The sequence below is a fragment of the Malus domestica genome, chromosome 15 (assembly GCF_042453785.1).
Source record: "Malus domestica chromosome 15, GDT2T_hap1".
Lineage (NCBI taxonomy): Eukaryota > Viridiplantae > Streptophyta > Magnoliopsida > Rosales > Rosaceae > Malus > Malus domestica.
Window position 1 is genome coordinate 34,343,283 of NC_091675.1, and position 19,897 is coordinate 34,363,179.

General features: G+C 37.9%; 1 protein-coding gene across 1 annotated transcript; it reads right to left on the reverse strand.

Moving 5' to 3' along the window:
• Window positions 1-7,090: 7,090 nt before the first annotated feature.
• Window positions 7,091-11,396, reverse strand: LOC139192415 (uncharacterized). The gene is made up of 2 exons (XM_070814513.1): window positions 9,764-11,396; window positions 7,091-9,667 (listed from the first exon to the last, which is right to left on the reverse strand). Exon 2 carries the CDS (start codon window positions 7,763-7,765, stop codon window positions 7,091-7,093), a length of 675 nt encoding a protein of 224 aa, XP_070670614.1. The 5' UTR covers window positions 7,766-9,667; window positions 9,764-11,396.
• Window positions 11,397-19,897: the final 8,501 nt, after the last annotated feature.

Below are 19,897 nucleotides of genomic sequence, written 5' to 3' on the forward strand. Positions count from 1 at the left end.
ATAATTCCAGAAAGTGCCTTCTTTGTTATAACATATGTTAGTGCTAGTGTACTTGTTTACATCAATCTTCTCACATATACTTTGTATAGGGAGTGTAGTCAGAAAATCTGTATGAAAATAGAGAGTATATCCGGTGAGGAATTGAGTGAACTCTCTAAGGCATGTTGCTGCTTTCAAATGTTGTTTTAATTCATTAAATGAGAGCTAGTAAGTGGTTACTGTAGTTAAGTATAAGCTCAAGAGTAAGGATGGCTAAAGGATTTGCATTGATATTTGTTCTAGGTTTAAGGGTTTAAGAGTTGGTTGTTTTGAGTTGCGATATGCTTTGAATGAAGATCCTACTTACCTGTTAGATTGTGATCTCGATGTTATGAATATGTTGATGATTCTTGATGTTGTTGGGAAATCCATTGTAGAAATATTGGTTATGGATAAATGTGATGGTTTTATGGTTCAGTTACCTACTGAAACCATATCTTCTTCTTGTCATACATCAAACTCTATGGTTGTTGTTATCGAAGCCATGATCATATGCTTTATATAAACTGATTACATATAGTTATTGTTTCATACAACATGAATGCTATTTACGTATCTACTTTATAGAAAACTTATTCTTGTATGTTTATTAAAGATGCATACTTAGCTTGCATGCAGGGATTTGATGCTAGAATATAAGGGAATTTAACCTAATTGTTATGAATTTATATTTGTAAGTAGTAAAAGTCAATAGTGATGATAGAGTCAAGTAAACCCTTGACACTAGTATCATGCATTTCTTAGTTACGAATGCTTTGTCAAATCTTATAATTTTCACAGAACTTGATGATCTTCAAGATGTATCTCTATCATGCTTTTCATAGTTAGGGAACTTGAGAAGAATAATTTGGTTGTGTTGCTGAGTCCAATTCAATGACTTTAGGAAAATTTGAGAGTTAATTAGTGTTATTCAGGGTTAATTTGGGGCATTGTCATTCATGTTTTATAGGAAGAATAATTGGAAATTGATTTGTATGCATATGTTTCATGTGTTGAGAAGAATCCTTTAGCTATCATTTCATCCATATTTCATTCACAACTTAATTTGCTTGCTGCCATTTACTTTTGTTTTAATTAAATTCGTCCAAAATACTACTACAGTCACTGTTTTGTTGTTAGTTTAACTTAGTTTTCAGTTTTATATGTTTAATTTATGTTGATTAGCATCCCTTCTAATACCCGGAATAGAACGATCTTTACTTGTACTACAATTGCATAATATATAGGGTTTAATTTGTGTGTTAGTTTCTACCACATCAGGTTGTGTTGATTTCCTAGATAAGTTAAAGAAGTTTTTTGTTGAATGTGGTCTTGATTTGAAGTATTTGAAGAATGATAAGAATCGCATTAGTGATGAGTGTTCTAGGAAGGAATTCGATGGTTGTCTTTGGCATGTGTATGCATCCAATTGTGATATGAATGACTTTTTTGTTATTCCGAATAGAATGTTGGTTACAAAAAGACTATGCTATTTCTTGAACCACTGGAATATAATGTTGATTATATTTAAGTTGGACCACACTATTTATCAAACTGAACTAGAAAACTACACTTTTTATCAAAGTGAACCACAAAACTGAACTATTTATTGATCTATACCTAAATAGATCACAACTAGAAAACCATATTGATTCTAGATCCACAGCAACATGGCCACACTATTTATCAATCAATATAACTCAGAGTACTTACAAAACTTAACTTAAAATACTGAAGTATTGATGGATCTACATCAGAATAGGGCATGATATTTAAGAAAATTAACTAAAACACCACATACATTGATTCTGGATCCATACTGTTTATCAAACAGAAACAAAAAAACTATACTATTTATGGAACCACTGGAATAGAATGTTGATTATATTTAAATTATTTAAGCAAAGTAACCAACATATGATGGGAAGAAAAGACTATTTAAAGGTTATAAGAAAATGAGCAATTATCAAAGTGAAGTAAAAAAAAACCATTTTGCAGAAACATTGCGCATTCAACGAATTTGAAGCATGCGAACTTATTTATTACTGTAAAATCATTGAGAATATCAGAAATTTTGTGGTACATACCTCTATTTCTTCTCTGTTGCTTTTATTTCCCTTTTTTTTTTGTTCGTTTTGGTCTGGATGCAAATCAGAATAGTCTGAATTGGAAACATAATTCATTTTTTAGAATCTCAAACGTGCAATTGTATACATATGTAGTAAATCAAAGTAAGAAATCATCAAGAATATCAAAATTTCTAGGTTCGTACCTGTGTTTCTCCGATTTGGACTTTGGAAATATATATCTCGATTTTTTTAGTTTTTCATCTTCAAATGGAGTTTTTGAGTTGAGAAATTCTAGATTTGATGTGTGGATTATTATTTGAAGGGTTGTGATATCCACACACCCCATTTTACTTCTCACACACCTTTTTAATTTTCAATCGTCGGATCGGATGAATTGAAGAAGATCAATGAACATAAATTATCAAGGGGTATGTGAGAAGTAAAATGGGGTGTGTGGATAGCACACCCCTATTTGAAAACTTGAATCGAACTTGAAATTGGTATGAGAACTTGAGGTTTCGAGCAATGGAGGTTTCAATTTTTTAATTCGGTTTGAAGGGGTTGGTATTAATGGCGTTGGAGGGATGATTGATATCTGTAACCGCTAGTTTGGCTAACGGGCCTGGGTTAGGCTTCGCTAGGGGCAATTTTGGAATATTAATTGTTATCCAGTTTGGGCTTTTTGTTGAGCCTGTGTGTTTTAGTTTTTGTAGGGTCTGAGATATAAGTTTTGTATCTTTATGATTAAAACTTGAGCATTTTTTTATTAAATAATAGTTTATGATGGTTTTTCATTAAATAAAAGTTAGTCTAAGCCTTTTTCTTTAACGCTTCGAATGATAGAAAGTAATTCATAACTACATGGGACTCGCCTATTTATAATTGTTGAATAGCCTTTTGAGAAAATACAAGTCTCAAATTATAAGGGCAAGTATTGCAACTATTACTTATTCGAATACAAAGAAAGAAACAAATACAAAGAAAGAAACAATCTTGATGCCCCTTGAAAATTCAAGTTCGGCACTTACCTTTCAAATTAGAAAGGTTGTCATGACTTTTTCCAATTTTTTATTACTTAAATAGAAAATTCAAATAATATCATTCTTTAACAGATTTTTGGTTGGGTAATGTAAAAATCATGATAAAGATGAAATTGTAAAAGATCTAATCAGAGTAAAACGATAAGAGAGTTCTTCGGTAATGTCAACTTCATGATTAACATGAAACTGTAATCTATTTACTGAGAGTGTGGTGGGCCGAATCCAATTAGGTCAACTATACTGTTAGGTTTTAGTTTAATTTCCTAGGAGATGAGGCTTTGCCGGCGGAGAATAGGAGTGGGGGTTGCTGCCAGTGGTGTAAGGTCGTTGGCGTGGTGGGTATCGGAGTAGGTGGAGATTCAGTGGCTGCTAGTATTTTAATTTTGTTTTTAGTTTTTAGTTTTTTTTTTTAATTTTATTAAGTGGTTGGACAACTCCGCCGTGTAAGTTTATTTTACATTGCCGGTCCCAAGCCCGGATAAAGGAGGAGGGGGAGGGCGTCAGGTAGTCGACAGCCGGCACTCCATGATCACGTCGAATCCTTATGAAAATGAATCCAGAACGAAATCGCGCTAAAGCTAGGGCGTCACCCGTAAGTGGCGCGCTGTGTGGCCTGAGCACAGTGATAAGTGAGCAAGGGTCGCTGTATCTCCATCGGCACCCGGATGCAGTGTTAAATGAGCAAGGGGGCTATAGAAACTTCTTTTCGAACGACTCCACTCAAAGTTGTTTGGGAGCATATGCTCCTATCAACTTTACACGGGACACACAAAAGAAGTACTTTGATCCTATTAGACGGGGAAGGGTGAAGAAGTTAGGACAGAAGGGTAGAGTTCAAGAGAGCAAAATGCGTTTAGGAACGTGGAATATAGGAACCTTGACGGGAAAATCTATGGAAGTAGTAGAAGTTATGGTGAGGAGAAGGATAAATATTATGTGCCTACAAGAAACTAAGTGGGTTGGTCGTAAGGCAAAGGATCTAGAAAACTCAGGGTTTAAACTATGGTATTCGGGCACAAATAGAACGAGAAACGGTGTTGGCATCATCGTGGACAAGACCTTGACACAAGATGTTGTAGATGTCAAGAGGGTAGGAGATAGAATCATGGCAATCAAGATTGTAATAGGACAAGAACTTATCAATGTGATTAGTGCGTACGCACCTCAAGTAGGGTTGGATACGAGTTCGAAGGAGAAATTTTGGGAAGACCTTGGAGACTTGGTGCAAGGAATTGCTCAAACAGAGAAGTTATTTATAGGAGGAGATTTAAATGGACACGTGGGCAGGGAGGCAGGCAACTATGGAGGTTTTCATGGTGGCCATGGTTTTGGGGAGAGAAACGAGGATGGGGAAGCTATCTTGGATTTTGCAATGGCATATGATCTCTTCTTAGCCAACACCTTCTTTAAGAAGAGAGAAGAACATGTGATCACCTACAAGAGTGGGTCGTCAAAAACACAAATAGATTTTCTTCTAATGAGGAAAGGGGATCGTATAACTTGTAAGGATTGCAAAGTTATACCAGGAGAGAGCGTGGCTAATCAACATCGCTTGTTGGTGATGGATGTACATATCAAAAGAGTGAGAAAAAAGAACAAGACTTGGAAGTGCCCAAGGACTAGATGGTGGAATCTAAAAGAAGAAAAACAAGCCATTTTCAAAGAAAAAGTAATCACCCAGTGTGTGTGGGATAGAGAGGGGGAAGCTAACCAAATGTGGGATTCCATGGCTAGTTGTATCCGAAAAGTAGCAAAAGAGGTATTAGGAGAGTCCAAGGGCTTTGCCCCACACCAAAAGGAATCTTGGTGGTGGAATGAGGAGGTACAAGCAAAGGTGAAGGCTAAGAAGGAATGTTGTAAAGCCTTATACAAGGATAGGACCGATGAAAATGGTGAAAGGTATAGAAAAGCGAAGCAAGAGGCGAAGAAAGCTGTGAGAGAAGCTAAGTTAGCGGCTTATGACGATATGTATAAGCGACTAGATACCAAAGAAGGAGAGTTGGATATCTATAAACTAGCTAGAGCAAGGGACAAGAAGACAAGAGACCTAAACCAAGTGAGGTGCATCAAGGATGAGGATGGAAAGGTTCTTGCTACAGAGAACGCGGTTAAAGACAGATGGAAAAGTTATTTTCATAATCTTTTCAATGAAGGACATGAAAGGAGTGCTTCTTTAGGGGAGTTGAGTAACTCAGAAGAGTGTAGAAACTACTCTTTTTATCGTAGAATCCGGAAGGAAGAAGTGGGTGTAGCTTTGAAGAAGATGAAGCATAGAAAAGCAGTAGGCCCAGACGATATACCAATCGAAGTGTGGAAAGTTTTGGGAGAGACAGGTATAACATGGCTCACTAACCTTTTCAATAGGATTTTGAAAACGAAGAAGATGCCGAATGAGTGGCGAATGAGCACTTTGGTGCCTATCTACAAGAATAAGGGCGATGTACAAAATTGCATGAACTATAGGGGTATTAAGCTAATGAGTCATACAATGAAGCTCTGGGAGAGAGTCATTGAGCATAGATTGAGGCAAGAGACACGGGTTTCGGACAACCAATTCGGGTTCATGCCAGGGCGCTCAACCATGGAGGCAATCTATCTCTTACGAAGATTGATGGAAAGATATAGAGATGGGAAAAAGGATTTACACATGGTCTTTATAGATTTGGAAAAAGCGTATGATAGGGTCCCAAGAGACATTCTTTGGAGGATTTTAGAGAAGAAAGGAGTACGAGTAGCATATATCCAAGCTATACAGGATATGTATGAAGGAGCAAAGACTGCCGTAAGAACTCATGAAGGACAAACCGAAAGCTTTCCCATAACTGTAGGATTACATCAAGGCTCATCCTTAAGTCCTTACCTTTTTGCGTTGGTAATGGATGAGTTAACAGGACATATTCAAGGTGATATTCCTTGGTGTATGCTTTTCGCAGACGATATAGTGTTGATAGATGAAACTCAGGAAGGGGTAAATGCAAAGCTTAACCTTTGGAGAGAAGTGTTGGAATCTAAAGGTCTTCGCCTAAGCCGATCAAAGACAGAATATATGGAGTGCAAGTTCAGTGCAAATGGAGGCCAAAACGAGTTAGGGGTGAGGATCGGAGATCAAGAAATACAAAAGAGCGACCGTTTTCGTTACCTAGGATCTATCTTGCAAAAGAACGGAGAATTAGATGGAGATCTCAACCATAGAATACAAGCTGGATGGATGAAGTGGAAGAGTGCATCCGGCGTGTTGTGTGACCGCCGTATGCCACTGAAGCTCAAGGGAAAATTTTATAGGACGGCAATAAGGCCGGCGATGCTGTATGGCACAGAATGTTGGGCGGTGAAGCATCAACACGTACACAAAATGGGTGTAGCGGAGATGAGGATGCTTCGTTGGATGTGTGGGCACACGAGAAAGGATAAGATTAGGAATGAGGATATCCGGGGTAAAGTAGGAGTAGCCGAAATTGAAGGAAAGATGAAAGAAAATCGGTTACGGTGGTTTGGACATGTGCAAAGAAGGCCTACTGACGCTCCGATTAGAAGATGCGACTATGGGACAGAGGTTCAGGGCCGAAGGGGCAGAGGAAGACCTAGGAAAACTTTGGAAGAGACCCTAAGAAAAGACTTAGAGTACTTGGATCTAACGGAGGACATGACACAGGACAGAACACAATGGCGTTCTAAGATTCATATAGCCGATCCCACTCAGTGACTTGGATTTTCCAAGTCTCCAACCAAGAAGTTTTCCTCACTCGGGAAATTAAGGGAACACTACCTCAACCTATATGCTCCACTCACAAAGCTTCAACATACAAGCTTCAACAAAAGAAAATTCAAAGAACTTAGCGAAGAAGGCTTTGGTGTATTTAACACAATACGTTGAAATGAAGGAAAGCTTATTTATTGATATCCCCGATAAGTTACAAATATGTACATATACTTGAGTCAAAATAAACAAACAAAAGGGAGCCTTCACAAAGGTTGCTTAGGAGAAGTCTCAGCAGTCGGTAGAGCCCCAGAAAGAGAAGGCACCGGAGGAGGATCATTCGGAGCCTCAGTACTGGACAAAACCCTAGAATGAGGAGGCATCAGAGGTTGATCATTTGGAGCTTCATTACGCGGTACAGCCCCAGAAGACGAAGGCAATAAATGTCTTTGGAACAAACCCACAAATCTCTGATGATCAAGTAAAACCTGACCATCAGATTCCTTCATCTGGTCAAGCTTCCTCTTCATGTTTGTAGCATAGTCATGTGCGAGCCGGTGCAACTGTTTATTCTCATGCTTGAGCCCTCTAATCTCCTGTTTGAGACTCATCACTTCAGCCGCCAATGATTCAACTTGGCGGGTTCGAGCAAATAGGCGTTGGGCCATATTAGACACAGAACCTGCACACTGAACACTGAGAGCTAGAGAATCCTTAACAGCCAACTCATCAGACCGTTTGGAAAGTAGTCTGTTATCTTTGGGAGTGAGAAGGTTCCTGGCCACTACCGCAGCGGTCATATCATTCTTCATCACGGAATCCCCAACGGTAAGAGGACCAGTAGGGGAGACGAAGGATGGGCGCCATATGTTGTCTGGAGAAGGCGGGGCTGCCTCTTCAACAAGGTTCAAGTCAAAACGACGGTCGGAGGGGCCAGACATTTTCAAAGGTGTTGAAGAGAGAAGAGGTCGGACAAATCAAGATCTTAGAAGTGCAAGAATGGAGCTTCTACTGGTGGATATTCAAGTGTGCTTTGGAACTTAATGTCAGCCCCTATAAAAATCTGCACTCGACGAAGCTTCAGAAATCGAAGAGGCGTTTGCTTTCTCAAAAGCTGGGCTGCTCAGAGACCACGAGGGTCGATCTCAGAAATCGAAGAGGCGTTTGCTTTCTCAAAAGCTGGGCTGCTCAAAGACCACGAATGCCGATCTCAGAAATCGAAGAGGCTTGCTTTCTCAAAAGCTGGGATGCTCAGAGACCACGAGGGCCGATCTCAGAAATCGAAGAGGCACCTACTTTTCCAGCCTTGTCAGCACCTGTCACACGCACACTCAGCTTTGCGGAAATTATGGGCATTCTGTCGAAGATTTCTGACGAAGTAGAAAGCACATGAATCGTACTGTTCAATCACCCACTTCCCACACGCAACAGTAGCTCATGGGTACCACAGATAACTTTGCCAAAGTTCTCTGACAAAGTTGAGACACGTGAAGCTTGCAGCTCCCACTACATCGCTCTGACCAAGAAGGGTAAAAGAATTGCAAAGAAACAATACTAACAAAGTTTAAACACATAAATTTTGAAGGTCTAGCTACCATATTATTACCCACAAGGGTAAAGGAACAGTACCACTGCTGGATAATTGGAAAGTCCCGGTGTGTCAACCTCTGTGCTTCGTGGCAAGGTAGACTAGCAAACATGCCCAACCTGTACTCACATTCGAGAAAACACTCCCAACAAGATTGCTTGCTCCAAAATCGAAGAGGCACCGCCCTCCGAATCTCGAGAGCCAAACTCCCAACATGATTACTTTCTCAAAAATCGAAGAGAGGGTAAAGGAACAGTACCACTGCTGGATAATTGGAAAGTCCCTGTGTGTCAACCTTTGTGCTTCGTGGCAAGGTAGACTAGCAAACATGCCCAACCTTTACTCACATTCGAGAAAACACTCCCAACAAGATTGCTTGCTCCAAAATCGAAGAGGCACCGCCCTTCGAATCTCGAGAGCCAGACTTCCAACATGATTACTTTCTCAAAAATCGAAGAGAGGGTAAAGGAACAGTACCACTGCTGGATAATTGGAAAGTCCCTGTGTGTCAACCTTTGTGCTTCGTGGCAAGGTAGACTAGCAAACACGTCCAACCTTTACTCACATTCGAGAAAACACTCCCAACAAGATTGCTTGCTCCAAAATCGAAGAGGCACCGCCCTCCGAATCTCGAGAGCCAGACTCCCAACATGATTACTTTCTCAAAAATCGAAGAGACACCGCTCTCCGAATCTCGAGATCCAGACCCCCAGCAGGATTGCTTTCTCAAAAATCGAAGAGGCATCGTTCTCCGAATCTCGAGAGCCAGATCCCCGACAGGATTGCTTGTTCAAAAATCGAAGAGGCACCACTTTCCCAATTTCAAGAGCTGGATCTCCTTGGATAAAGCTTGTCTGTAATCTTCACACGCAACATCAGCTTTCCAGATACCACAGACCACTTTTTCAAAGTGCTCTGACAGAGTTAAAACATGTGAAGCTGGCAGCTCCCACTACCGTGCTATAACCAAGCAGGGTAAAGGAATAGCATTATTACTTGATGTTAGGGAGACTCCTATATATGTCGACCTCCATCCCTAACGGACAGGCAGACCTGCAAAAATGCTCAACCCTTTCTCTTATCTGAGAGGGCACTCCCAACGAAGCCTTTCGAAATATTCAGCTTTCTTTCCCCCCGATAATACCTCTGTAAACAAGCTATACTAGAGCAAGAATATCTCATATCATCAGGGTTAAAAGCAAGAGTATCCCATATCATGCTTTTTCCCTGTCTTTTCCTTTGGCCTTGTTCTTACCTACAAGACAAGGAGAAAGAGAGCAATCAGTCAGCACTTGGAATCAAGCTTCCAGCCAGGAACTGACTGCCTGGAACCCCTTACCTGATTACTTACCTGGCATTGCTCTCGAGTACTCATCTTCAACATCTTATGCTTCCAGGGAAGATACCGCATCTGCCTGAGGAACAAATAGGGCAAGTGAGAAGGATACAAGGAAGCATGTGGAGACAAGCGTAACAGTACACGTGCCGATACATCCACTACTCTGTCAAAAGCAAAAGTATCCCATATCAGCAGGGTCGAACGTACTCTAGATTTGATGGACTTGTTTTGACCCTCAAATTCTTCAGTCGGCCTTATACTCTGGAGGAAACCAGAAAACCCTCCAGCCCAGTTCAAGAATAAGCCTGTGGAAAGTTACTTCTTCAAAAGCAAAAGTATCCCATATCATCTCTCCTCACTTTTCTTCTCTTTATCCTTCATGCTGCCTGCAAGATAGGGAGAATGTGAACAATCAGCCGGAGCTCTGATTGCTTACCTTGTCTGTCACCTCTTTCAGCAGATCCCCTAGCTCGGCGACTTGGGGGACTCCTACTACATGGTTTGTATCGCGCTTGACCAAGCATGAAACTACAAGTAAGCTTCAAGTGAAATTGATACATTACCTTGTGCATCTCCACCAGTTACAGATACCACCCCTGGATGGAGGAAGAGTACTTCCAGAGAAGATGCCACATCTACCTATGAGACAGATAAGGCAAGTCAAGACGATACCACACTCCGGTACTTAGAAGTTTCGTGGCTACGAGATCATTCTCCCACAATATTTCCTAATGTCATTTGTACTAAATCATTCACTTGTACTCACTAAAGGAGAGCTTGAACCTATGTACTTGTGTAAACCCTTCACAATTAATGAGAACTCCTCTATTCCGTGGACGTAGCCAATCTGGGTGAACCACGTACATCTTGTGTTTGCTTTTGTGTAAACCCTTCACAATTAATGAGAACTCCTCTATTCCGTGGACGTAGCCAATCTGGGTGAACCACGTACATCTTGTGTTTGCTTTCCTATCTCTATCCATTTATATACTTATCCACACTAATGACCGGAGCAATCTAGCGAAGATCACAAAAAGTGACCGTTTTCGCTACCTAGGATCTATCTTGCAAGAGAACGGAGAATTAGATGGAGATCTCAAACATAGAATACAAGCTGGATGGATGAAGTGTAAGAGTGCATCCGGCGTGTTGTGTGACCGTCGTAGGCCACTGAAGCTCAAGGGAAAATTTTATAGGACGGCAATAAGGCCAGCGATGTTGTATGGCACAGAATGTTGGGCAGTGAAGCATCAACGTACACAAAATGGGTGTAGCGGAGATGAGGATGCTTCGTGGGATGTATGGGCACACGAGAAAGGATAAGATTGGGAATGAGGTTATCCGAGGTAAAGTAGGAGTAGCCAAAATTGAAGGAAATATGAGAGAAAATCGGTTCCGGTGGTTTGGACATGTGCAAAGAAGGCCTACTGACACTCCGGTTCGAAAATGTGACTACGGGACAGAGGTTCAGGGCCGAAGGGGTAGAGGAAGACCTAGGAAAACTTTGGAAGAGACCCTAAGAAAAGACTTGAGTACTTGGATCTAACGGAGGACATGACACAAAACCGAGCGCAATGGCGTTCTAGGATTCATATAGCCGACCCCACTTAGTGGGAAAAGGCTTTGTTGTTGTTGTTGTTGTTGTTGTATTAAGTGGTTGGACATTTTTCAAGAAGTAAGAGAAAGAGAGCACAAAAGAGACACCGGGGCAGCAAACCCTGACCATATTATACCCATAATTAGAAAAGGATTCATTTCCAGATTGTTCAGTAATGTCTGTCATTAATTAATCGCAAGGGATCTTTATTAGATGTGAAGCTGACTGGGGATACTTCTATATGTTTACCGTGTGTTTATTTTTATTCTTATGAACTTAGTTAAAGAGAAGTTAGAGATGGTAAATCACTTTCCAATACATATATGCCGGCTGCTGCAGCATACCGTAAGCTTCTCCAATAACCCTCGGAGAGGATGGAAATATTTCTCTATATACTTTTCGGATCAATAGATTAAAAATAGTGTTTTTCACACACTTATTTTTACATCTCACATACCCTTGTTAATTTTCGGTCATTGATCTTCTTCAATTCATTTGATTCGACAACCGAAAATTGAGAGGGATGTGTGAGAAGTAAAAATGGTCTATAAATAGCACTACTCTAGATAAGTAATGTTAAGATGTTTGAAACTAACACTAAAAGGTCCTAGAAGAAAAACACAATATATATATATCAACTTACTAATCTGATAACCACACTTAGTACTACGGTCTAGTGGTATTCCTCCTCACTTTGTAAATAAGAGGTTTTAGGTTCGATTTTCGTCAAAATTGAATCTGAACCATATTCTTGCTAGTTCATTGCAAAACTCAAACCATTTTTTTAATATAAATAATATCGTTTATTCAAAAAACAAATATATATATATATATATAACCACCATACTGGCAGACATAGTGTGTGATAGCTGGGATTTGGCGGAATAATGTCCTTTTATTAACCAAAATAGAATTTTAAGACGAAAAAATATTTTTTTATCTTTTTATTTTTTTTACTTTGTGTAAAATCCATCTTTAGGGTGCTAGGGTTTGTAGTATTTATCATGTTATCTTATCACTAAACTTAACAAACTTCTATCTTTTTTGGTGGACACTAGATAAATGTTCTAGGATTTGTCAATGACTTACTTGTTATATTTCTCGCTACACCTACATTCAATTCTTAATATCATCATTCGAGAAGAACATGATTAAACCAACACTCTAAAACAACAAAAATCTACAATTATGATTACTAGAAATTCAATCACTTCATAACTTGTCACATAGGAGATCCAACGCATAAAGCTACTTGCACCTTTTGAAGTTTCTTGCTTAATTTTTACAATAAAAACACATAGTTAACTATTTCAGAATCTCTATAACCATTAACTTTTCAGTTTACTTAATTTGTAGTTTCCATATAGCCCATTTAAATAACATCTTTCCTACCATAAATCACTTATTAGTTAATCAACTCGACTTATTTATTTTATTTCCCAAAGCAAAATTTTAGTACATGTGACATTAGTTCATTTGCAATATTATTTGTTTCTCCCTATAGTCCATGTGGGCTGACAAGATTTTATATTGTTATGGACCAATTAATCTGCAAGATTGAACTCATAGGAGGAATCTAGGAATATGTGAGTGGCCAAATCTAAATTGTTTTCTCAAAAAAGTTCGCATTATTGCTTTCTTAGCTGGCTGGTAAACCCTAATTGCTGCACTTCACCAAACACCAATACAAAAACATTATTTTTCGATGGGGCATGAACAAGTGTCTGATCTTCATCGTTTTCTTTTGAAGTTTTGGCTTGTCATTTAATGAGACCACGAGGACAAAGACGCTTTCTTGACGCTTCCTTCCATATTCAATGTTTTAGAAAGCGGACTTGGAATTCAATCATTGACTCCTTCACAAGTAATTCATTTATTGGTCCTTGACGACTCACAAAACAACTGCAATATTCATGCATGCAAATAATACAATATTGGTAGTATAGACCAATAATCCACGAACACGCACACACGCATACCACTTAATTCATACATATATATTCCGTCATCAATCTATTTCAGCCATGCATGTTAAGAGGGTAAAACTTTTTCTGACATGTTCGACCAATGACCCATACACACACATGAGCTATCCAATTGCTATCCCATGACAATTCCAGAAAAGATATATGGGTCACATGTGAATCCACGTGATCAAAGTGTTTGTCATACCCGACCACTAACCATTTCCGTAAGTACAACACAAAAATACACAATCATATATATTATTATTATGTGTGTGTATATTTCCAGGTATGTTCCAAGACTGACCACCGCCTCTATGGCTCGACCTTCAATGCGGGGACCAATTCTCTAGGGCCAAACACGTGTTAAAATCTCTATACAAGGCATACAGCAAGTAGTCTACACGTGTATCTTAGGACCAACATTGTTTAGCCAACATGAACACTGACACCTGCATTTTAGAGCTGCCACAAGGTTCTTCTTCTTTTCCATGCTATCTTTATACATACATTATACGCGCGCGCGCGATATATATATATATATATCATACATACATATATAATACACACACACATATATATATATATATATATCATACATACATATATAATACACACACACACATATATATATATATATATATATTTATGTATGAATCAAAGTGTATATTATATGTAGAGTTAGGAATCAGGATTTATTATTATTTGGTATGTATTAATTTAATATAGTCTGGTTGGTTAAGTACACATGAAATCGATTTGGCATTATTATTTATTATAAGATCATACGGTTTGGGTTGGTGGGAGCAAGAGGGATTTGTGACAGACCGTATCTGATATATATATAATGCCATCCAAGAGTTTCATATACTACTGATATATAATGAGTTGTAAGTGTACCTAGCTACAAACAATATCTAATTCCTACGTTTCTTTATGTTTTTTTCTTTCCAAAGACTAGAAAGACCTGAAGGATCGATCATGATATGGAGGACTACGAGGAAGAGAGATTTTCATATTTTGAAAAGAGAGACGATTTGTATACACTATTTTTAATTGTTCACATACTTTTTTATTTTATTTTTTATCATCTAATTAAATAAATCAAATAAAAATAAAAATAAAACTTAAATAAAAGTTTGTGAGAAACAAAATTTTTTTTTTATCATTTTTCTATTCAAAAATGGGACACATTGGGTCTTACCTTTCTTTTTCGTGATCAATAATTGAAGGCTTGGCAAAGAGTTCATATTTTTAATTGAGTTAAGGGAACAATGATAGGGGGTTTGAATCAAGTGGACTTCATCTTTCCACGTACGAAAAGGAAGGAACCGAGGTTGTTAAAGGCCCTTGGAACCATGTTAGTGTTCCTATTCCAAAATCCATGTTTTTTTTTTCTCAATTAGGATTCTCTTTCATTCTTTTTTCATCCCCTTCCATCCTCCTTTTTCACAATTTTTTTTTATTTTTTCTTTTTATTTCTATAAAAATTAATACAAGATGTTGACGTGACTTAACTGTGACCATTCAAATAGAAAAAGAGGGAAGGGAAGGAAAAAAAATGAAAGAGAATCCTACTCTTTTTTTTTCTTCACATCAAACCCTCCTTTTAAGTTTTAAGTGGATTCCAACTCCTCATCCAACCATATATTAGATTCCCGTACAAAATGTGAGTGGTGGGTTTCACTTTCACATACCTAACCAAAACAATTTCCTTCTTCAGTCCCCACTTCAAAGTAAAATAATTGATAATTTTAAAAAAAAAATCTCTTTATAGGTAGCCCTAATAAATGAGATAGGTTCCATGTATTTATTTGTATGTGCATGTAGTCCAATATTTCAGTAAATAAGGCGTCCGATTTCTACTTATATGTCTCGAATTCAAAACTCTCATCTTTCTTAAATTATTGGAATAGTTTCGAATTCTTCATTTTCTCTAAAATAGTAAAATTAAAATTAAAAAAAAAATCTGCATGCATAGTGGGATTTCTTCAAATCTAGGTATCCACTAGGTAGACTTGTTCTTCTGTTTGCTAGCATTGGCCATCCTTTCAACTCCTGCCTTGAGGGGTCTAATAATAATAACAATACCATTAGCTGATTGGTTTTCATCATGTATTTATATGTACACACACATATATAAATGTCTGTGGGGTTGGTTATGAGGACCGTCTATATACCTCCTCCAAGGAGTTTTGATTTGAATATGTTTGTTGTTTCAAGAACATTGGCACAGCTTTTGGTATGTCTAAAATATCTAGTCAATTCATATGATTAGTGCTCCAAGCTCCTATATCTTAATAATTCACCTGTGTTTGCCAACTCATCATGTTTAATTGTACTTTGTATAAATAAGGTTTTAATTTGTTTGGTTTATTTAAAATTTTTCTAGAGCATCTTAAGTATAATTATCGGATATCTTTCTCTTTCTTGTCTGGGAAAGGTTGTATGTGAGATCTATTTGTGGTAGGCGAAAAAAAAAAAGCATGGAATAGCACGATACTAGCAAATATAGGTTAATGGCATAAAAAATTATTAGTACTTCACAACAATTAATTGATTTGCTCGCATGTTTATCTCTGCAAACTATCGTGAAATCAACTAGCTGCATTATACTTTATACAGACAATACTTGGAATACTTCAATACTTGAACTGAAAGAAGACTTCAATTAGTTTTTTTTAAAGCTAAGAAGACTGTAAATAGTTGAACAATTCTCTTTTGATAATTGAATCATTAGGGTAGATAATAGAAAGGAAAATACTAAGATGAAAGCATAAACTTAATTATTTGTCTATGTGAACCTCTTTTTAGTCGATTCTTAGTAACCAACAATTCATATTTGTTGTCTACACATGCCAAACCTAATTGCTCATACAAGAAAATCGCCATAAACGAAAGAATGCAACATGACAGAGAAGATCAAACAACATTAATCATAGAGAATTAAAATGTTAAAATTTGTTTGGTACTCTACTTGAATCCAACTTTTTAAATTCAAAAACAATTTTCAAGTTTTAGGCCTTAAAAACTTGTTTGGTAAGACTATTTTAAAAAACTAAACTCAAGATTAGCTCAAAAATATAGTCTATTACTTAAAAACACAAAAAATGAGTTTTTAGAGTTTTTAAACTTAAACTCGCTCATTTCTTCTCTCCCTCCTCCCCTCACTCCAAATCTATCTCTCTTTTCTTTTTTCTTTTCTCTTTTTTATTTTAACTTTTTCGTCTCTTCTTCAATCCGCTCTCTTCATTCTCTCGGTTCTTTCTCTCACTCCTCTTCCTCTCTATCTCCTCCGATCTTCTCACTTCTTTCTCTTTCCTCCAATCATCTCTTACTTTCTTTTCTTCTCTCTCCTCTTTCTCTCTCAACCCCCTTTTTATGGATCTTTTTGTCCGGTTTAAGTTGTAAGATTTAAAAATTTTAAATCGAATACCAAAAAAGCTTTTGAATATTAAAGAAAATTGTTTTCAAGAAAAGTTCTTCAGAAATGTTTTGAGAAATTATAAAAAATTTCAAATAGGATACCAAACAAACCCTTAGTTACTATTAGTTTCTTATGTTTGCGTGGAATAAGAATTACTATGTTGGAGCAGTGATAGAAAGATATTAGTTTCTTATCTTTACCAATTAACGACTCAAAGTTTTGTCACGGATTATTCATGACACAACATGGTAAAGAGAAGATCAAACAATGTTAAGCATAAAGAACAAGAACCCTGAAATCCTCCATAAAGTATGAGAAAATCTGTAAGTTTATGAATTGATAATTAATAAAATCACAAACCTAACAGCAAGGCGTTCATACATGGTGACTTTGATGCATGTTTCTACTCTCTTTGAAATGACCGGTAATGGACCAAATTTGCCATCAGAGACCAAATTTACAAAGCTTTGTCCTTGCTGCGCGATTTGCACCTTTTGACTTATTCCTCAATCCACTTCGTCATATGATCTACATCAATTAATTGCTTTTGTCTAATTTTCTACACTTGTTTACATGCATGATACACTAATCATTGATATGCAAATTATGAAGTATATTTCAACCAATATGTGCATGCATTATTGATAGATCTTAATTTAATTCGTACATCATAACTTTATCTTCATTCACGATCTGAGGAAATAAAGGACTCAAAACTTTAAAACTAAAATAGAGTTTCATAGCTTGGGGTAAAGCTAAAACAGGGCCTGAGATTGCTTAGTACATGCACCACCCTTTCAAGCATTAAGGTTGGTTTAGCAACCCAAATAACAAACCCTAGATCTCAATTTTCACCGTCGGCGGTCCCTTGCTCCGGTTTGGAGCCGGTGGCAAACCTCCTTGCATCCCTTCTGTCTCTCTCCCACCATACCATCTCTCTGCTACTCCCTTCTTTCCCTCCCACCTCTGTCTCTCTCCTACCTTGCCTTCTCTCTGCTTGTTCTCCCTTATCACCTTCCGCCCTGTCACCCTTCTCCTTCTCGTCCTCTAGCCGCCCCCACCACCTCCCGCGACACTTTTCTTTTGTTAGGTTTTTTCCTATTTTTTTTTGTTTCATGTTCTCATCTTCATTCTCCCCACCATTTTTGATTGACTTTCAGTAGCAGTTGGTGGGCCGGATCCACTTCGTTTTGTCCCTAAACCGCCATGACTACTTTGTGCGGCCATATTCGATGGTTGACCTCTTGTGACTAATTTTGGCAGCCATGCAGCTTGTGTCGCCTTGGGCGGCGAAGTTTGTGGAATCCTGCCCATTTAGTGTACATGCTCTTGTGGAATTATCAGAGAAATGGGCCAAAGATCCCCTTCCAACAATATCGATTCTATCCCCAATTTAGTAATTACCACCTGCACAATCTGTTAGGTGTGTGGTTTTATTACAAAAGACTTCGGTATTAGTCGGAGTGGAATTGGGGTATTTAAACTCTTCTTTTGTCATTGATACGGTCGATGTGGGACATTTCAATATGCCCCCTCACGTGGGTCACACGTGGGAGATCCACACATGGACAACCACGTGGAGCCAAGAGAACTCACCCTACACTTAGGGCCAAGGGACCCACCATCACGTGGCAATATGGTACGTGCCCGCTCCTTGGCTCTGATACCATGTAGAAATTTATGACTTAAATTTCAATGTATTACATAATTGAAATATATACACATACAATTCTTATTCCATAAGGAAACAATAAAGGACATAAACATATATCCTTCCTAATGAAGGACTCCAAATATTTACACAATCTTTACATGCCTTTTTAATATTAACTCACGTTTACACTCCCTCTCAAGTTGGTGCATAGATATCACACATGCTCAACTTGACAAGTGAGTCATCAAACTTTCTACTACATACGGCATGAGTAAGAACATCTGCAAGTTGCTCCTAAGAATTCACAAATGGTATCGATACAATCTTCTTCTCAACCTCCACATGTTTCGTTCTATCATGTTGTACTAGAATATTAGTTATATCTCTCGCGGACTTATTATCACAATATAATTTCATGGTCTATTTCAGCTTAAAACCATGACCCCAAAGAAGTTTTCGTAACCAAATGACCTCACAAATTCCCTGAGCCATACCCCTATACTCGGCCTTAACAGATGATCATGATACCACCTTCTGTTTTTTACTTCACCATGTAACCAAATTCCCTCCAATAAAAGTAAAATAACTAGAAGTAGACCGCCTATCAGTTACATCATCTGTCAAATCAACATTGGTATACCTTTCAATTCTCAGATGCCTATGCCTCTCATACAATATTCCTTTCCCTAGTGCATATTTCAAATATGCTAAAATATGCATAACAGCAGCCATATGATCCACATTTGATAAGTGCATAAACTGACTCACAACACTCACAACATAGGCGATATCCGGACAAGTATGAGCCAAATAAATTACTCTCCCTACAAGTCTCTGATATCTACCTTTATCAACCGGTTTCTAATTCGGATCCAAATATAAATGATGCTTTTCAACAATAGGAGTGTCTACAGGCTTACATCCTAGCATACTGGTTTCTTTTAATAAATCCAGAACATATTTATGTTTAACTTTAGACTAGCGACTAAATTCAACTCTAAGGAAATACTTCAAATCTCTGAAGTTCTTCATCTCAAACTCGGCTGCAAGGTTTCCTTGCAACTTCAAAATCTCATTGGAATCATCTTCTATTATAATCATATCATCTACATAGATAATCAAGGCTGTCACTTTATCTAGCCTATGTTTTACAAACAATGTGTGATCAGAATGACTCTGACGATACCCATTCTTTCTCATGACTTGAGTAAACCTATCAAACCATGCACGAGGCGACTACTTAAGTCCATAGAGTGACTTACGCAACCGACATACTTCAGTGTTCACTCTAGCATCATATCCAGGAGGAAAATCCATATATACTTCTTCTTCCAAATTCCCATGAAGAAAAGCATTCTTCACATCGAACTATTTTAAAGGCTAGTCCATATTTGCAGCTAAAGAAATAAGAACACGTACTTTATTCATCTTGGCAACTGGAGAGAAAGTTTCCTGGTAATCTACACCACACGTTTCAATGTATCCTTTAGCCACCAACCTTGCT

What these genes read in the sequence shown, in the direction of transcription:
- LOC139192415 (XM_070814513.1), bottom strand. Translation starts at nt 7,765, where the DNA reads ATGTCTGGCCCCTCCGACCGTCGTTTTGACTTGAACCTTGTTGAAGAG.